At 30.1% G+C, this 19,164-nt stretch overlaps 1 protein-coding gene and 1 pseudogene across 3 annotated transcripts; one reads left to right on the top strand and one right to left on the bottom strand.

Moving 5' to 3' along the window:
* Window positions 1-8,556: 8,556 nt before the first annotated feature.
* LOC112536319 lies at window positions 8,557-9,712 on the bottom strand (annotated as a pseudogene).
* A 1,958-nt stretch (window positions 9,713-11,670) lies between these two features.
* LOC8277240 lies at window positions 11,671-14,733 on the top strand. 3 transcript variants are annotated; one of them, XR_007215236.1, is made up of 5 exons: window positions 11,679-11,950; window positions 12,052-12,183; window positions 13,548-13,769; window positions 13,939-14,008; window positions 14,520-14,733. XR_007215236.1 is itself a non-coding variant. In XM_015724804.3 (4 exons), the coding sequence occupies exons 1-4, from the start codon at window positions 11,746-11,748 to the stop codon at window positions 14,573-14,575; spliced, it is 609 nt and encodes a 202-aa protein (XP_015580290.2). In that variant the 5' UTR covers window positions 11,671-11,745; the 3' UTR covers window positions 14,576-14,733. The 3 variants fall into 3 exon arrangements, 2 of the variants coding, with proteins under 2 accessions (XP_015580290.2, XP_002528206.3); XM_015724804.3 differs by lacking the exon at window positions 13,939-14,008 and having other exon boundaries at window positions 11,671-11,950; window positions 12,058-12,183; XM_002528160.4 differs by lacking the exon at window positions 13,939-14,008 and having other exon boundaries at window positions 11,687-11,950.
* The last annotated feature ends 4,431 nt before the right edge of the window (window positions 14,734-19,164 follow it).

Here is a 19,164-nt window from a genome sequence, read left to right as displayed (position 1 = left end):
CTATATTTCCTTGAAAAAGGCGCTCAACCTACGGGAACTCTTCATGATATTTTAAGCAAGGCGGCGGTTTTTTACTCCAAAACTAAAAGTGAAATGATAACCTAAAATGTTTCTCATCTCGTTAGCACTTCCAGCCCAATCGCTTTCAGAATAGCCATGAAGACTGAAGTTCTTGACTTGTTGGAACCTCACTCCATAATCAACCGTGCCCTTGACATATCTGAGGATTCTTTCTGCTCTTTAAAAGTGAATTTCACTTACACAATGCATGTACATTGTCAACAAACTTAAAGCGTGCAATGCCTGGCTTAGTTGTAGTTAAGTACATTATGCAACCTATTAAGCTTTTGTACAACCCTTCATTGACTTTTTCAGCTCATCTTCTTTGTTAAATTTTTTCTTTTAATTCATTAGATTTGTTCTTAGCATACAATCCTCTATTTTTAATTTTTTGAGAATCTCCTTTGCATATTTGGTTTGACTTACAAAGATTTCACTTTGACTCTGTTGTACCTGCATGCCAAGAAAAAATGACATTCTTCCAAGATCAGTCATCTCAAAAGCATCTTTCATACCTTCTTTAAACTTTAAGTGATATGACAAGTAAATCATCAACATACAAGGATATTACAAGTGTTTCTTTATCAACGTCTTGATATATAGAGTAAATTTACTTAGACTCTTTTTAAAGCTTAAGTTTATTAAATGTGCATCAAATCTGTTGTACCATGATCTTAGGGCCTGTTTTAAACTGTACAAGGCCTTTTTCAATCGATACACTTTCTCATCTTGTCCTTGAACCACGAACCCTTCAGGTTGCTCTACAATGAATTTTTTCCTCTAAGTATCCATCTAAAAAAGCTGACTTAACATCCATTTGATGTATAACCCAGCCTTTTTATGCAACAAGAGCCAATAACCTCCTTATGGTATCCAATCTAGCAACATGAGCAAAAGTTAATGAGAAATCTACCCCAGACATCTGCGCTTATCCTTTCATGATGAGCCTCAATTTATAATTGTTTATAGAACAATTAGGATTAAGTTTAGTTATGTAAACCCACTCGATGCCTATAACCTTCTTATGTTAAGGTTTGTTCACCAACTCCGATGTTTGAATTTTTTTATTAATCTTGAATTCCTCCTTCATTACAACTATTCACTTATAATCAATTGCAACTTCTTCATAACTTGTGGGTTCCATTAAAGCAACATTACATCTTTGATAGATGTCAGAAAGTGATCTGGTTCCTCTAATAGGTTGATCATCCACATTATCTTCATTCTCCTCTTGAAAATCAGGTTGCTTCTTACTTTTCCAGCTCTAATTTTCTGTCTTAAGAAATAGCAAATCTCTATTAACAATGACTTTATTGCTTTATGGCAAGTAAATCCTGTAAGCTTTTGATGTTGAGCTGGAGCATACAAAGATTCCCAGTTCTACCTTTTTATCAAGTTTGTCTCTTTTGACCTGAGGAATGTAAGAGAAACATAAGCAACCAAAAGTTCTCAAATACAACAATTTTGATTTACAACAATACCATATTTTAAATGGAGTCTTTTTTGAAAGAGATTTTGATGGCAATCTGTTTAGCAAAAAGACTGTTGTTTTTGCTACCTCTGCCTAAAAGTTTTTTGGAAGATCTTTGCCATGAAGCAAATATCTCATCATCTCCATTAGTGTTCTATTTTTGCGCTCCACAACCCCATTTTATTATAAGGCGTAAGGTGCTGTCAATTAGTGTTCAATGCATGCATCTTCATAAGATTTGCTGAATTTTTTAGATGTATATTCAGTTGCATTATCTGACCTTATCATCTATATTTTTCTTCCACTTTGAGTTTCCACCCAAGTTTTAAGCTTATAAAAGATGCCAGCAACCTCAGCTTTGTTTTTCATGAAATAAATCCAACACATTCTCGTATAATCATCAATGAAAGAAATATAGTATTATTGCCATCCAAAGATGGTATTCTCTGAGGTCCTCTTATATTTGTATGCACCAATTGCAGCTTTTGTATTGCTTTCCAGGATTTACCTTTTGGAAAGGGTAGCCTTGTTTGTTTATCGTATTGATAAGTGGCACATTAAACCCTAATTCTTTTTCTAATTCAGGTAGCCTTTGCACGATATCATCTTTTTATGTGAAGCAAGGCATCATATGATGAAAATACCCCATCCTCTTATGCCAAAATATTGTATTATTTTCACCCTTGTGCATAGCAACTTGCTCCTCCTCTATCAAATTCAAAGCAAAGCTTTTTCCTTCATTTTGAATTCTAAACATTTCTTTACCATCTAAATATTTAATCATGTAACTTTTGTCTTTAAAGAGAACTTTGTAGCCTTTCTCCAGTAACTGACCAACACTCAACAGATTTTGATCAATTTCAGGAACATATAGAACATTAGAAATTAGTTTCAAACTTGTGCAACATTCAATTGCCATAACTCCTCTACTTTTTACAGCTACTTTTTGCTCCATTTCCAAGTTTGACTTTGGTGATGTAGGTTGTATCAAGATTTTTGAATAATTCTTGATCATAAGTCATGTGGTATGTACAACCAGTATTAATTAGCCAATTTTCTATTGAGATTGAAGTAGCAAAGCAAGATACTATAAAAAGTTGTTCTTCATCGACCTATTCAATAGCAGCTTTTGCTTTCCCTTGCTGTTGTCAAGATTTATAAATCTTCTTCACATGTCCTAATTGTCCAAACTTGTTGCATTTTACATTGGACCTCCACAACACTTTGTTTGTGAATAATTAATTTTCTTACAGTAAGGACATGATGGAAAGTTCTTAGAGGTTTTGTTATTGTTGTTGTTGTTATTATTCTTTTTCTTGTTCTTACCACTATCATTGTTATGAGATTTTGCTAATAAAGTTCCTTCAACAGAACTGTCTAGTCTTATGAGCCTTCTTTGTTCCTAAGCCTGCAGTGCACTCAATAATTTTGCCAAGGTGATGCTTGACAAGTCTCTTATGTTTTCTAGGGAAGTGATTATAGCCTCAAACTTTTCAAGAATTGTTACAAGAATTTTATGAATAATTATATAATCGAAAAAAACAATACCAAGAAGTCTTACTTTATTGGCTATAGTTAGAAGCTTATTTGCATAATCTTTTATAGTTTCCAACTCTTTCATCCTTTGCATCTCAAATTCTTGCACCAAATTCAACACTTGTATTCCTTTGATCTTCTCACTTTCCTCATATTCTTGCTTCAAGAAATCCCAGATTTCTTTAGTTTTTTTCATTTTTATTATTCTGTTGAAATAACAGATGAAACAACTGTAAATAAAATTGATCTGGCTTTGGATCTTCTTAGCTTCTTATTTTTATGGTTTTTCATTTGAGCAATCATTGGATTGTTTGGCAAAAGAAAAATTTTATAATCTTCTTCGACGGCTTCCCATAAATCATGAGTATCAAGATATGTTTCCATTTTAACAACCCACATCTAATAATTTATTCCATCTAATACAAGTGGTGGAATAGCAGTGAAAGAAGTGTTTGATTCTATTATGCTTGTGTGTAGGTTATTTGGTGGTTTTATGTGTTTAAGAGTTTTATATTTTTATTTTGTGAATCTCACAGATCCCTTTAGATTAATGCTCTTATACCAATTTGTAGGTAATAATTATGAATATGATATATGAGATGAAATGGATATATATTATTAATCATCAAATCCATTTATTTATACAGATGAAGGAATAACTAACTTGCGGAAGATCTACTACAATCAAGCATAAACTATCTTCCTATAAAATTGTATTATTAACAAGTCATAGTCCAACTAATGTTTGACTTATTCAAACCATTTGTAACAACAGTTAGAGTCATTTAGTTTAACAATGATTTGTGAAACTCGGTTCACAACTAGTTGTGCACATTCCAAATTTCTCCTTCTAATAAGCTCCACCATGCTTGAGTACCTCATACGTGTACATAATGCATGTGAACATTATACACTATCTCGATCAAGTTATAGATAAAAACTAATGAGATTATATTCTTTATTTTTCAATCATACTATCTACCTTTACTACTATAAGCTAAATCCCGATAATTGAAAACTTTTTTTTCTTCTATTTGTAGAAAGATTTTAAGTCTTTTATGCTTTATACTCTCAATAACCTTCTAACCAATCATACATTCGTTAGTAAAATTATTTCAGATCAGAGTGATGAACAATCTTAGATCCTTGATTTCAATAACTATTTTATCTCTTATACTTTCATGATTTAGCTGGATTCATGCAAAGGTCATTTACGTTGAACATGTATCAATATGACTAGGCAAAATTAGCATTCAAGTCCTTCATGCCTCCTCAAGTTTCTACATGGTCTTGGCAGCTATTTAGAAATATAAATAAGTTGCTAATATCAATATTTTATAAAAAAAATTAAAAATAGTAATAAAAAATATAACCTTAAAGCGGTTATAATAATAGAGCATTCATGTATCCTAATACAAAATACTAAGTAAATTGATTAATCATAATTCTATTAGAACTAAATATTTTATTAAGAATAGTAAATATCTTAAAGAATGATATATTTTTTCCATTTTATACTAAGTATTTCTTTTTTAAATAACTTTTTTTAATTATCTGTCATTTTTATATATCTGATGCAATTTTAATTTTTTTCTATTCCATTTCTGTGTTGGAATAGGTGTAATAATTTTTACAATACCTATAAAGGAAGAATTTTTGTCTTATTTAACTCTAGCTTTTTATAATTATGTCTATTAAATGTTTTTCTAATTCAAATAGACTACTAAAAAGTGACAGTTAGTATAAGATGAAAAAAGTAATATGGACTCGCAATCCAAAAAGAATGAAAGATTCCTATAGAAGTGATGTAAACCTTCTTTGGATGAGAAGATTACTCGCCAAGATCAATACTTATAAGGTTTGCCAAAAGTTATTTGCGGAACTATCACCCTTATTTATAAAGAAATAAGATCAATAGCTATAATGAGATGAACTTAATTAATCCTAAAAACTAACAATTTAATAGAATTAAATTAAGGTAGAAGTGAAATCAAAACCTAAACAATAAGCTTTAATCTTAAGAACACTCAAAGAAACTCTTTAAGCAAAAACAAGGTTTTCTATTCAATCAAAGATTTTATATATACTTTTGCTGAATTACATAGCTCTATTTGTAGAGTTTTAAAACAAAATAATCCTAATCCTAGAATGACTAGGATATGCTGCCAAGACTCCTAAATAAAGAAAACTTGAAGTAAAAGAGTTGCAAACTCTTATTTTGACTTGGACTTGTTAAAAGAAGACTCTTATTTTGACTTAGATTTTGACTTTGAATATTCAACTTTGGACTTGGGCCTTACGTTTGGGCTTGAATTCGACATAAATCATATCTGATCTTCATGTCTTTACGTTGGGCTTTAATCCATGAATGAAATACGATTAATCAAAGTTGAATTCCGGTAGGACTCCTAATTGGATTAAGATTCCTAATGGAAATAGGATTCCTTTTATCGCTTGAACTCTTGATGCCATCAGGACTCCTTGCTGGATTAAGATCTTTATTGAAGTAAGATTCCTTGTGCTACATGGGTTCTCATCATTCCCCCTTTCTTTGAAAAGATTCGTCCTCGAATCTTACTCGAATATTGTAAAAAAAAGCAAACATATAATCTCAAAGAACAATACAAACTCATTATCAACCTGCAGATCTTTCACAAAAGTTGTTAGAGGAACTTTAGAACAAAAAATACTTTCAATGCCAATAAAATCAACATGTTCAATTGGCTCAATGGCATCAAGTAAAATATTTTCATCCTTCACCAGCTCAACATTTGCTTCATCTTCAATAATGATATCTTTATTTTGGATTTCACTCAAAAGTTTATCTTTTTCACCATCTTCATTCATTATGCCTTTTTGTATCTTCATTGACTTTAGTAGAGTAATTTACCTTTTCTATATCATCAATATTAGTTTTCAAAGATGGTTTAGACTCAGCTTTATCTTCAAGATGCTCCAATCCCTTTAAATCTTCAAAACTATTTTTAAGGCTACTCCTTAAAGATTTTATATCCTTTGAAAGTTCATCAATGAAATCTTGACGTGATTGTCTTTCTATCTTTTTTTGGCTTAGGTTTAGGATTATAAAAATTTTGCAAACACTTTCCATAATAATCATCATTCTTTTGTCCCCACAATCTATCATAAGATTGATAAAGAAGATCTCGACGTCCTCTAGCAAACTCCTCCTGACAAAACATATCTTACACACAATCGCACGTGTTTAACACTCAAAGTAAAGACATTTATTCTCGTGTTTCACTCAATCAAAGAAAGAGTTTGTCTTTGTGCCCTTCAAAATTAACTCAAATTGTAAAAGTTAAAATCACAAGCAACTTAACAAAACACAATTAACAAGCTAGTATAAAAATTAATTAAGCTAAAGATGAACTAATAACGAACTAATTTTGATAAACAAATTAAACAAAAAGGACAGATTTGATTTACTAGAATAAAGAATGTATTTAACACTTAAGAAACAAAAGGAACAAATGAATTGGACTCTAAGAATAGCAAAGAAGATGAATTGAATAAAAGAAAATACTCTAGACAAGAAAACGAATCACAAAGAAGAAGAAACTAATGGATTGATATTTTTTTTTAAAAAACAAAACAAGAACAAAACACATAGAGCTTAATTTGATTGAAACGTCTCGAAGACTTTGATCAAGCAAATTAAAGGAAACGAAATAATAAAATAAAGATATCACAGACCAATTTATCTAGAACGTCTCGAAGACTTTAACCAAACAAATTGACGAAGAGAAGAAGATGAAAAGAAATTTGAAAACAAAAGAGTATGTGAGTAGAAGAACAATGAAGATAACAAATAGGATACGTAACCAAACCTTGTAAGCTAGCTTTGATACCAAATGATGTAAACCTTCTTTGGATGAGAAGATTACTCGCCAAGATCAATACTTATAAAGTTTGCCAAAAGTTATTTGTGGAACTATCACCCTTATTTATAAAGAAATAAGATCAATAGCTATAATGAGATGAACTTAATTAATCCTAGAAACTAACAAGTTAATAGAATTAAATTAAGATAGAAGTGAAATCAAAACCTAAACAATAAGCTTTAATCTCAAGAACACTCAAAGAAACTCTTTAAGCAAAAACAAGGTTTTCTATTCAATCAAAGATTTTATATATACTTTTGTTGAATTACATAGCTCTATTTGTAGAGTTTTAAAATAAAATAATCATAATCCTATTCAATCAAAGATTTTATATATACTTTTTTTGAATTATATAGCTCTATTTGTATTGTTTTAAAATAAAATAATCATAATCCTAGAATGACTAGGATATGCTGCCAAGACTCCTAAATAAAGAAAACTTGAAGTAAAAGAGTTGCAAACTCCTATTTTGACTTGGACTTGTTAAAGAATACTCCTATTTTGACTTGGATTTTGACTTTGAATATTCAACCTTGGACTTGAGCCTTACGGTTGGGCTTGAATTCAACATAAATCAGATCTGACCTTCATGTCTTCACGTTGGGCTTTAATCCATAAATGAAATACAATTAATCAAAGTTGAATCTCGGTAAAACTCCTAATTAGATTAGAATTTCTAGTGGAAATATGATTCCTTTTGTTGCTTGAATTCTTGATGCCATCAGGACTCCTTGCTGGATTAGGATCTTTAGTGGAATTAGGATTTTTTATTGAAGTATGATTCATTATGCTACATGGATTCTCATCAAAAAGTTAATCAAAAAATTATTGTTAATAACTAAATTTGTTCGCCAGTTATGAAGGTATATGCGGACAAGTTAAACATACTCAGCAAGTCGAGAAACACCCTTACACCCCACGCCAATTAAAGTCAACACTATTTATTGCCTTGGCAAAGAATAATAGCATGTGCAATTAAATTTTATATATTTTTTATTCAATGGTGATAAAATTAATGAAAATATTTTATTATGAACAATGGAGCTAGTGACCTCTCAGCATCTCGGCTGCCCAAGTAAATTATTTTCCTACTCAGCTTAATGAATATGACAAGTTGCAAAAGATCTATTTATTTATCTTTTCTAATCTAATCAAAGCTAACACAGTGGAAATGATATTCATCAAGCGGTTTAAAGAGCGCTTTGGGCTTCACTTTGGTTGGATTTTTTGTCTGGTTCCAAGATATGTGTTGCAATAGCATATTTAAATCCGGTCCAAATTAGTTATGACTATAAATATTTCCCAGCGGAAAAAAGTCGGTATGATCATGAGCAACGGAAATATTACTACTGATATAAGTGCAAAATTAAATAATACTTGTTAAGCTAAGTGAGTAGGTAAAAAAGAAAATTCAGGTGTTACAGTGAGCATTGTGATACATTCAAATGCTAGACAGTAGCGAAGATAGCCAATATGCTATTCAAATTAAAGTTATATCACTTGCCACATGAAATGGAAGTGCACAATTGAGATCAACTCATGAATATATAGAGAACTTTGAATATATTATTTCATTATGTTGTTTCCTTAGTACATAATGCATTCATAAGTTTTACCCTTTCTCTGGTTTGCTGCTGCCACTTTCTTATGTAAAGCAGCTATATCTCCTTCTGTAGCTTTCACGCATCTCTCAACATGCTTGATTTTAGTCTTCAATGCCAAGAGATCCTTCTTAGTTTCCTCTTGTTCCTTTTCTACAAGCTGCCATAACTCATGGCTGATTCTTACATATATTTCTCTTGTATTGCGTTTTTAGATCCCCAGCAGTTCCAAATCATTCCCTTTAGGGCAACCTTAGCAGCAGCTTTCTTCCTTGTGCACTGAAAGTCATGGATTAGCAACAGGATGTCCCTCAGCCAAACTTCGTCTTTGTAGCATTGTCTACAGTAATGCAGCCATGAAATCTGTTCCCAAAGCCAACACAAAACCAATAAGAAAAAGAAATGCATAATCATGAATGATTTCATGGTAAGATTAACAGTTCAGATTCCAAGTATTGATTTTACACACAAATTTCTAAAGATCATCCGCTGATAAACATGAATCCCCAACAACTCTTTGTTGTTGACTTCTACAGGATTCTCTCAAGAGTTGTTTCTCTTTAGCCAGATTGTTGGTTCCATGTAGCATCCGGAAATGCAAATCCTGATAGTGCCAACAATTGTAAAAATGAGAAGAAAACAGAAACATCATTATCCTGTTCTCAATGCGAATACAACTAGGATTCATTCTTACATGAGAATTAGTTCCTTCCTCCAATAAGAGTGACTTAATAGCAATTTCTTGATGTTCTTTGTCTGTAAAATTTGGCTTCTGTAAAGCTTGTACCAAGACATCTTTTATTCGATTCTGCCAAACTACTTGCTGTTTGAACACACGTTCTCTCCTGATTAGGCCATTCAGTTGTGATATTTCTTTGCTCTTATCAAACTGTTGACAGATTAAACCGAGAGTCTCAGATTTTTTGGCACAGAAGTAGTTAGTTGTTCAGTATATACATGTAGTATTGAGAACAACATTAATCATGCAAGATTAATTCAAACCTATCTTTCCTCTATTTTATAGAGAATCTTATAGCGTTCTTGATTGATACTTCTGATAAGCTTTTCAGCCTCTTCAATTCTAAATTTGGATGCTGAATCAGCATTGTCACCTGTGCAATGGACTTTTGTTTCACTTCCATGAATCAAAGGAACTTGCATGAAATTGGCCTCCAATTCTTCCATAAAAAGAATAAAACCAAAAGGAAACCTTTTGCTTAATCTTGACAACCAAAAGATAATGATACCAATAATATAATGATGAAACAAGAAGTTTCCTTGAACTGGTTACGAAAATTTAACTTATTTTTAGTCGACTTATTATATAAATGGGATTAGAGGTCAAAATTTGCAGCTGTTCAACAAGGCACTTGCATCCCACGCCAACTAAACTTAACCCATCAAATTGCTATTTCAAATATCATACTTCTCTTAAATAAAATGATATTCTGTTGTTTTATGATTGTTAAAGATGAAGCAAAGCACATGTGCATATGCAAACTTCATTTGTTATTTATTCTCATATCTGTAACAGTTTAGATCTCTAAGTTTATAAATTTCACTAACTAATAAAGTTTTTGACTAAGGTCTTGTAAAGTTTATTGATAAAAGGAAATCAAAGCTTTGCATGCTTTTTCAATTTTATCTTTTCTTTTTAAAATTACCAATTTTATCGTAACAATTTATATTAATTGAAATTTTAGTTAATTTAGTAAAGAGACAAAATATATATGTAAAAATATGAGATAAATATAAGGACATTGGTACTCCCTATTGCATAAGACACATATCATTGAAATTTCTAATGAATAAAAGAATTAAAAAAATTTCTATAAAATTGTATTTTCATGGACAATGAAAATTTTGATAATATATATCTTCTTGCACAAATAAAATAATTATTAATTTTGGATTGCTCCATATAGCTTTGGATAAAAAAGTTCGAAAAGAAAAACAAAAAGAAAGTCGAGTAAATGTGAAAGTTAGAAACTTAGCGACTTAAAAAATATAAATGAATAAATTTAGTGATATATAACTCAATTTATAAGAATGTTGCTTTTATGTATTCAAATTTTCATATATATATTTCAGTTTTGTTATATTATAATAATAAGTAACTCTTCTTTTAATAATTAATTTTAATATTTTTATCATTTAATAAAATTAAATATTATATTCTCTTGGTAGATTTTCCCATTCATTAACTATTATTTTTATGTAAGAATACTAGCTTTAGTCTTATAAGTAGAAAGATCTAACATTCCTAAATTTTATTAAATTTTACTAATAAGTTTTTCTGTTTTTTTTATTAGACTAACACTTTAATTAAAGAAAATACTTTCTATAGAAATATTTTTATAAAATAATATCTTTTATAATTAATCAAGTTAGTTAGTATTAAATTAAGTTAAAAATATTATACTTTATTTATATTCTTTTAATATATAAATAAATTCTAAAATAATTAAATACAGAAAGTTTGAAATTGACTATCACATGTAATACTAATATAATAATTTATTATATTAATAAGTATAAATTAATATTTTAATTTTCTTTAATAAACTGATATAATACGATAGTATAATATAATAAAATGAGATGAATATAGAGAAAGATCTATTAGTATAATTTTAGTAATAATTTATAAATATTAAAACATTTAATCAATAGATGTGTATTTTCATTTAACGTCTATTTTTAATCTGATAATATAATAATTTAACAAAATTAAAATATTAGAATTAATACTATAAAAATTTGCTAATATAGTTTAATGATATTCAGAAATCTTGATTCAGAGTTTATTTTTGTCCCTCGAGCGGGCTTATTGGGCTTTTTAAGTTTCTTTACATATGTATTTGGACGGGCAATCAATTTCCTCATAATTCATGACTCGGGAGAAATGCAGCAAAGACGTGCTTTAGATAAACAGCATGTCTTTCCGTGAACCGCTGCTGTCGCTTCAGGCAGCTACCTGCATGTCTTTCCGTGGACTGCTGTTGCCACATGTCGTCGTCTGTTCCGGAACATAAAACTAAAGTGACAGTTGCCACTCTTCTAGACTGCCATGTATCCATAATGATCCCAACCGCCCCATTTGAGGGGCAATTGCTTTTCCTTTAAGCAGTTGTTGTATGTGTTCTCTGTTTCTCACTGTTTCTTTTCGTTGAGCATGAAAATGGAGAAGCGAGCGGCTTTAGGAGTAAAAAAGAGAAAGAAACCCATCAAAACAAACAGGAAAACATTGCTAAAGAAAGTTGTGGATTATCTAAAATCTGATTCTTACTTGTTTGCTCCTTTGATATCATCATCTCCACGAACTGATCAGTTTCTAGCATCAAAGATTGTCTCTTCTACTTCTTCGTCTACTACTACAAGTAATAACTGCTCTTCAGGAATTTGTTTGGTTTTTCATGTTTATGTTTATGGGTTTTAAGTGTTTTATTTAATATATTTCTGGTCTTCATTTTGGTGTTAGGTGCAGTGGAAATGAAGGAGAATATGAAAGGGAAGAAGAAGAGGTTTGCAGAGAAAGTTGGGGATTATCTGAAATCAGATGGTTATTTATATGCTCCTGTGTTTGCTCCTAAATTAGTAATTTTCCCTAAAGGTAATGTCTCATTCACAAGGTTTTCAATACATTGGGCGGTAAGAATTGGACAAGCTAAGACCATACTTGAGCAATCCATGGTTACTGCCTGGTCAGATATTGATGTGGATTACATTTCTACCACTCTTTACATACTTGAGGACTTGGCTTCATTATTCATAGATGTCTAATCACTGCTGAGAGTAAACCTCTTTGTTTTGGACTTGTGTTGGGCAGTTCTAAACATATGCTCACTCTTCTATAAGCTTCAGATTGTGTTATCCACACATGTTAGCCAATAGTAGATCTACAATGTCGAATACAAACTAAGGCTACCCACAAAAAGAATTTAGGTAAAAGCTGATTAAAGGTCAAGCCCATCAAGATTATCCAATCATAGAACTCAAGTCCATTAGGCCTACCAAAGGACCAAGAGATAATGATCAAACTTGAGTGTTTAGGGCCCCATCCCTAGAAAGTCCTGATTGTTGCAAAGTCAGGCTTCCCAACTCACACCCAAGAAATTAGTTTTCTAGGGCTTATGCTGTTTGCTAAGGGAAAGCGCTTTAGTGAAAGTGCTATGGTTTTCCTCAAGGCTTTACCACTAGCACAACTTTCTTACAAGCTGTTTGATAATTGGTTTTGTTGTCTTTGTTTGTAACTGGTTTGTATGACTCTAAATAAGATGGTCGGCATCATATGTGGCTGCCAGGGATTGTTAAATAACAAATTTTTGTGGGGTTAGAACCTGTGTTCCAAGGGCACTGTCGAAATCCATATATAGTCTAATGTGAAAAAAAATAAAAATGAATAAAAATAGTATGTTATTAAAAAAACAAAAAAGCAAGTGTAAATCTTCCAGAAATAAGAAATAAACTAATTGAATTAGGGGAATTGCTCAGAACAATCATCTAGATAAGGTAGTGATACTAGCATAGTTACAAAGTTTGTTTGGGTGACTGAGCCAAAAGACGACCAGTTTGAGAGTCGAATATCATAAATTATTGAATTATGTGTCTGGACACTCTGCATACCTCAATAAAAGGATTACAGTGACTGGAGAAATTGAATTTCATTGCTCAATTCAAACCACGCGCTGTCGCCTAGACGCACGCAAGCAATTTTAGCTGAATTAGGCCGTCTACAGGCTGACATGAAGAAGCAATATCACTCTGATTCTTCTTTGTTATAACATTGATCATATTGTGCTCTCGTTGCATTTAGTTTTCAACGATTACTTTCTTCTGGGCCATTAAAGAAACTTTCTTCTCTTTTCGAGTTGCTTTCTGTTGGACTAATGCAAGAATTACTTTCTGCGATTCTACTGTTATTCAGGATCTTTTGCTAGTATTTCACCATCGCTTTCTTTTCTTCTATGGCTTAAGGTGTTGGCAAGTACAGTACACGGGTTAATGCGGGCTCTATGAGGAAATTAATTAACGGGGAGAATCGATCCACTGTTAAGACGTCAAATGTAACAGTAGAGGAGGACCGATTTACCCAGGGCGATCTCCCTGAAAGTAGCATTCCAGGTCAACAAAAGTTGGTGCACAGGGAAACAGTGAAGCACATGGTGTACCAAAGTTGTCGCTCATCTTCTGTGTCAGGTCACATTCGTTATCACTTGATTGTCATTGTCTACTACTCCCGAGTTTTTCCTTAATCTTGCTGGCTATTTGGATGCGTTTGGATCCACTTTTGATCTTACCCTGATTTGACTGGACAATTTTTTTTTCTTTCTTTTTGGTTTCATTCACTTTTTTCTGGTTTCAACAGGATACCATAATTAACATTTGGTGTGCAAACCTTATTGGAAAAGTATGTAGGACAGTATTAATTATTAGAGGTGTGATTCATATGTAGAACTCTTCAGTAAGATGCATGCATCCCTTCTTATTATAGTAATAGGAGCAATTTTAATTGATCAATCTTTTATGAAGGTTGGGAAAAAAGCTGAAAAGTTTTATAATCCAGCATTCTTCTTATTCTGAAATTAATATTTTGTGTCGCATTTAATTTCTTGCTACCGAAATTTTTTTTTGACTTTTGTAAATTTGAATTCAGTTTCGCTGGTGGAACTTTGCTATAAAATTTTGAGTAAAACTGTTTTGACGAAGTGTTTACTGCTATTATAATTGTAATTTAAGTTGCATTGGTTTCTTTCCTTAATTCTTTTTTAAGGTTTGGTTATACTTTTTTATTTCTTTTATAAACGAGTTTGATTTTAATTACTTTCCTAATTTATTTATAGTGTAATGAACCGAGTCATGTTATTTATCTCTACTCCTGGCTCATTATTTTTCCTATATCAAACTGATATGAGAATTTACACTTCTTTGGTTTATTATGATATACAGGGAAAGGAATGCTTGATTCACAGCTAAGAAAGATTCTCTCATTGAGTAGACAATGAAGAAGTTGGGCAAGTAGACAGAAGCATCCTTATGCTTGGAGAGAGTGATAAATTTTTACTGGTTGTATTTTCCATTTCTGTTGTTGTGTGCACATGTTTATGGTTTCATATATGTTTTACTTGGGAGTGGTAGCTGTAAATGAATTTGGCGTTGGATATGCATATTTCTCATCTGGTGGCACAGCTCAAATTCATTGACGGGTGGCTAAATAAATCCTGTCACTCTAAATAAGTAGCATCCGGTAGCTCATAAACAGTTCCAAGTAACAGTAAAAATTGGTGTGGAGAGTTGATTGATTGATCTTCGTCATTGTAGATTTAGGGTGGCTCTTTTGGTTGACAAGCTCGCAAAAAATGCACCTTGCGAACTGGCATCAAAATCATATCCTCCATGATTGGACTAAACGAAGCATCCAAATCATTATTAGATGATGATTAGACTAAACATGCCCCCGGGAGATATGCTGCTGCCTTTTCAGAATATAACTTTTTACTTGAAGATAATTGCTGGCTGCTTACTTGCCTTGTGCAAAATGAGCTAGATTTCAGGATTTAGCTGGAAGTGGTACGAGAGGTGATCTCGTGGATTCTATTTTGAACATCTCGATGATTGATCTTCAGACACTGTTCTTATTTTTCTTATTATGTATTGTCTGAATCTTTCAACTTTTTCCAATAAAATGGAGGATAAGACATCATGTAATCGTTTAGGAAGATCAGTGTCGTGTTAGGCGAGACATAAATAAGATGGGTACATAAAGCTTGCCTTGTCATTGTCCGAAAATGAGTTTAACATGTCACATATTCTTCTGGTGGGAATATCATCGTTCTGAAACATGCTGCTGGGGGATGGTGCGGAAAAGGGGCAAGTATTTGATTCAAACTAGCTGCACTAAGTCCACAGCCCGTAGTTCTTCAGGATCAATGATATTTATGGTGCACTTATATCAGTAGGGGACCCCGACACTTTTGCAGAAGCATCACAAGGGCAATGTATGTGCAAGAATATTGCATAATTGGTTCGCCCCATGTCCACATTACAAGTCCTTTGTGAAAGTGTTATGCAATGAGGTGGTGCATGATTTTTGGATGTGTCACGTCCATTTCTTTCATGCATTGAAAATATTTTGCTTCCTTTTCCCTCCTCGAGAATCGTGTGGCTTTAATATGGGGTTGATATTATTTGGCTCGAATTTGTTTGTATAAGAAGGAAAGAAAGCTAGGTTTAGATTAAAAGTAAAATTTTATTTAGATATATTAATAATTAATAAAAAATAATATATGTATAAATATTTTATTTTTTAGAAAATTAATTAATATGTATTTTAATTATTTATCCATTTAGTATATAAGTGAAATATATATATATATTAAATCTAGATAAAAAATCGGTTATAGATAAATTGGTTTATAATGGTTAAATTTAAGATTGAGAGAGTTAAGGAGTGTAATTTGAAATAGCGATACAAAACAACAAAAAGAAAAATTAAGGAGAAATATAATTAAGAGATTTACTTAATAAATTATTTATTTATAACAAAAGATTAACTGCCTACTAATTATTTATTATTTCACAATTTCTTGATATTATATTTTTATATATTAGAATTTTATTAGATTTTTATTTCATGTCAATATTCAATTTGCTTTGCACTTGTTATCAAATATAGCATATAGTTTTGAACTTTTAATTTCAACATTAAATTTAAACATTGACTTTAATTTTAGCATTTAATAAAATTATTCAACAGATCTACTAACTTGGTGTGAATTTCGGCAATAATTAAAAAAGAATTGAGTCAATATTAGGGTTATTGATTCATTTCATTACTAAAATATTATCATTCAAGTACATAATTAATATTTTTTCTCTTTTTAAATTTAGAGTTTCATTAATCTTATTTGCTTAAACGATAATATTTTAATAGTGAAAGTGTTAAATTTCACATTTTTATTGTTGTCGGATTTCATAGCATGCTAATAAAAGTTTTTTAGTAATTTCACTGGAGGTTAAAATTGAAATCAATGTCAAAATTTGATTCCAAAATTAAAAATTTGAACAGTACATGCTAGATTTAATAATAAGTGCAAAGTATAGAACTTTTTTTGCAATTAAGCCTCTAATCCATATATACATGTGTGTGTGTGTTTGTGTGTATTTAACTTAGTTAATAATTAAATCTTGAATTTTATACTTTTAATAATTTTATATATACAATTACTTTCAAATTTTAGAAAAACAAATATTTATGCTTTAATTTATTTTTAAAAATACATTTTGGAAATAATATTTAAGATTTTATAATGAGAAAAATAATGTGTTAATTTTGTTTACTAACATAAGTTATTAGTGAGTCAATGTGAAATATAAGAGAAATATACATATATGAGACTCTTTAGTGATCATATTATTAAGTTTATTATTTTTACTGATTCATAATTATTTTTATTTAATAAATTGATCGATTCAAATTATAAATAGATATTTAAGGGTATTTTAGAGTTTTAATGATATATATCTATATATAATATGGTGAAAATATGTATTTTTATCTCACTTTAATTTTCTTGTCTAAATTCAGAAAATAATCACAAAGGGAAGAATTTGAGTTAAAAACACATTAATGATTTTAATTGGAAAGGCTTGGGAATCATATATGTGGGCTACCAATAGCTTGGACCTAACCGAATTTATTAAGGTTCAAGAAAGGGATTTAATTAATTATGATATAATTAATGGATAATTATCTTTTAAGTTATTTACTTTATTTAGGACAGTAAATGATAATTATAGTAGTTATGTGCTGAGAAAGAACTGTAACAAAGGGATCTCTATAAGGAGTAGAGGTTAATTAAAACCGAGAGTTCTTCTTCTATTATGATTCTCTATGGAGAAGGTTTTTACTATTCTCTACAGTTCATCATCTTCTACATCTAACTAGTTTTTGTTGCATCATTTTTCCAAGAATCAAAGAAGCTTTTTGAAGACGTAGAGAGAGAGGATCAATCTTCTTCATTCCTTGAAGGGCCTTTAAACTTTGAGGAAATTTTAGTTTTATGTTTTATGTATCTTAGGTCTTTCTATTTAATTACAATGACCATTGGATTAAGTATGTTAGGCTAAGTTCTATAAGTGTTTAGTTTAGCATTTTATTTATGTATGAACCTTATATATATTGAGTTTAATGAATAATTTATGTACCTTCATATTTATATTAGTTTTAACTATTATTATTGGTTGACTATCATATAAATTTAATAGTAATATTTGTTATAAAATTTTTTAGGTTAAAAGTATTAGAAACATCATCTTTACTTTAATCTATGTTAGTATAAAAAACCTAAGTTGCGTCATTAGCTTGAGTGACTTAGGAAAAAGGCACGTCACCATCTCATTCGTTAGATTTGGACTTAAGAAAAATAAGGAAATTACTAAGTATAAGTTAAACTAAATGTTATTTTATCATATAGTTCATATTAATCATTCTAGTTGCATATTTATTTTTTAGTTATTTAATTTCTTTTATTAAATTTAAGATAATTTTCAAAACATTGGCATAGAGTGTTTACATTTACCTTCAATATTTTATGTGATAGTTGGTCTTTATAATATATGCTCTACAATTCCTTTTAAGATCGACTTCGTGTTGAGCTTGCTCGAACTAACATTCGGTATGTACACTTGCGAGTACTAATTTAGACACGTCATAAACATAGTCAATTTTCCACATTATCTTTCTTACCGTGAGATTTCAAAAACTTTCATTGAAAAATATTTTCGAAAATAAATTAAAAACATGAATATTTATTTTAAAATTTTAAAATAATTTGATAAAATTATTAAAAAGTGAAAAATTCATTATCTAAATAATAATTAGGCTTATTTATTTTATAAAATAATCATCTGATAAATAATATACTTGAAATAGGATTATGTATTCGTAAACATCTAGTAACTAGTTTAATATACGCGCTTTGCATAGAATTTGATTAAATGTTATATCGGTAAATTATATATGTTCTATTTATGAATTAATTTTATATTCATATTTTATAACTAAATTTATAATATCTTGTATAGTAATTATATCAGTTAATTCTTTATTTAAATATTATAATTTCTATATAATAAATGGAGCATGTATATATCAAATATTTTGTATTGATATTGGTTTGTATGTCAAACATAAATATGATAACTAACATAGTATAAATAAATGTAAACATTATGGCAGTGAAATCGGCTGGTTCCGGTTCATAGTTCTCGATCCAGCAGGTCCAATCACCTTTTTAATAAATAAAAATATTAATTGAAATAAATTATTTTAATTTATAAGTTAGAATTAAAATCTACAGTTTCGATTTCAGTTGACGAAAAACTAATTTTGTACTAGTCTCTTGGTTCTGACTAATTCTAACCCATTTTAACCAACCTAGTTTTATTTACTTAATATATAAATTATTAACTTGAACATTAAAAATTAAAATAAATAATGTGAGAATCTATGAAATGTAAAAAGAAATCAAGAAGATCATACTTAAGATCTATTTTGTTGCCAATATAGAATATGCATGAACAAATATAGTTA

The sequence above is a fragment of the Ricinus communis genome, chromosome 3, assembly GCF_019578655.1.
Source record: "Ricinus communis isolate WT05 ecotype wild-type chromosome 3, ASM1957865v1, whole genome shotgun sequence".
In the NCBI taxonomy this organism is placed as follows: domain Eukaryota; kingdom Viridiplantae; phylum Streptophyta; class Magnoliopsida; order Malpighiales; family Euphorbiaceae; genus Ricinus; species Ricinus communis.
The sequence above is the reverse complement of the archived record's forward strand: the minus strand, read 5'-3'. Positions and strand labels throughout refer to the sequence as shown.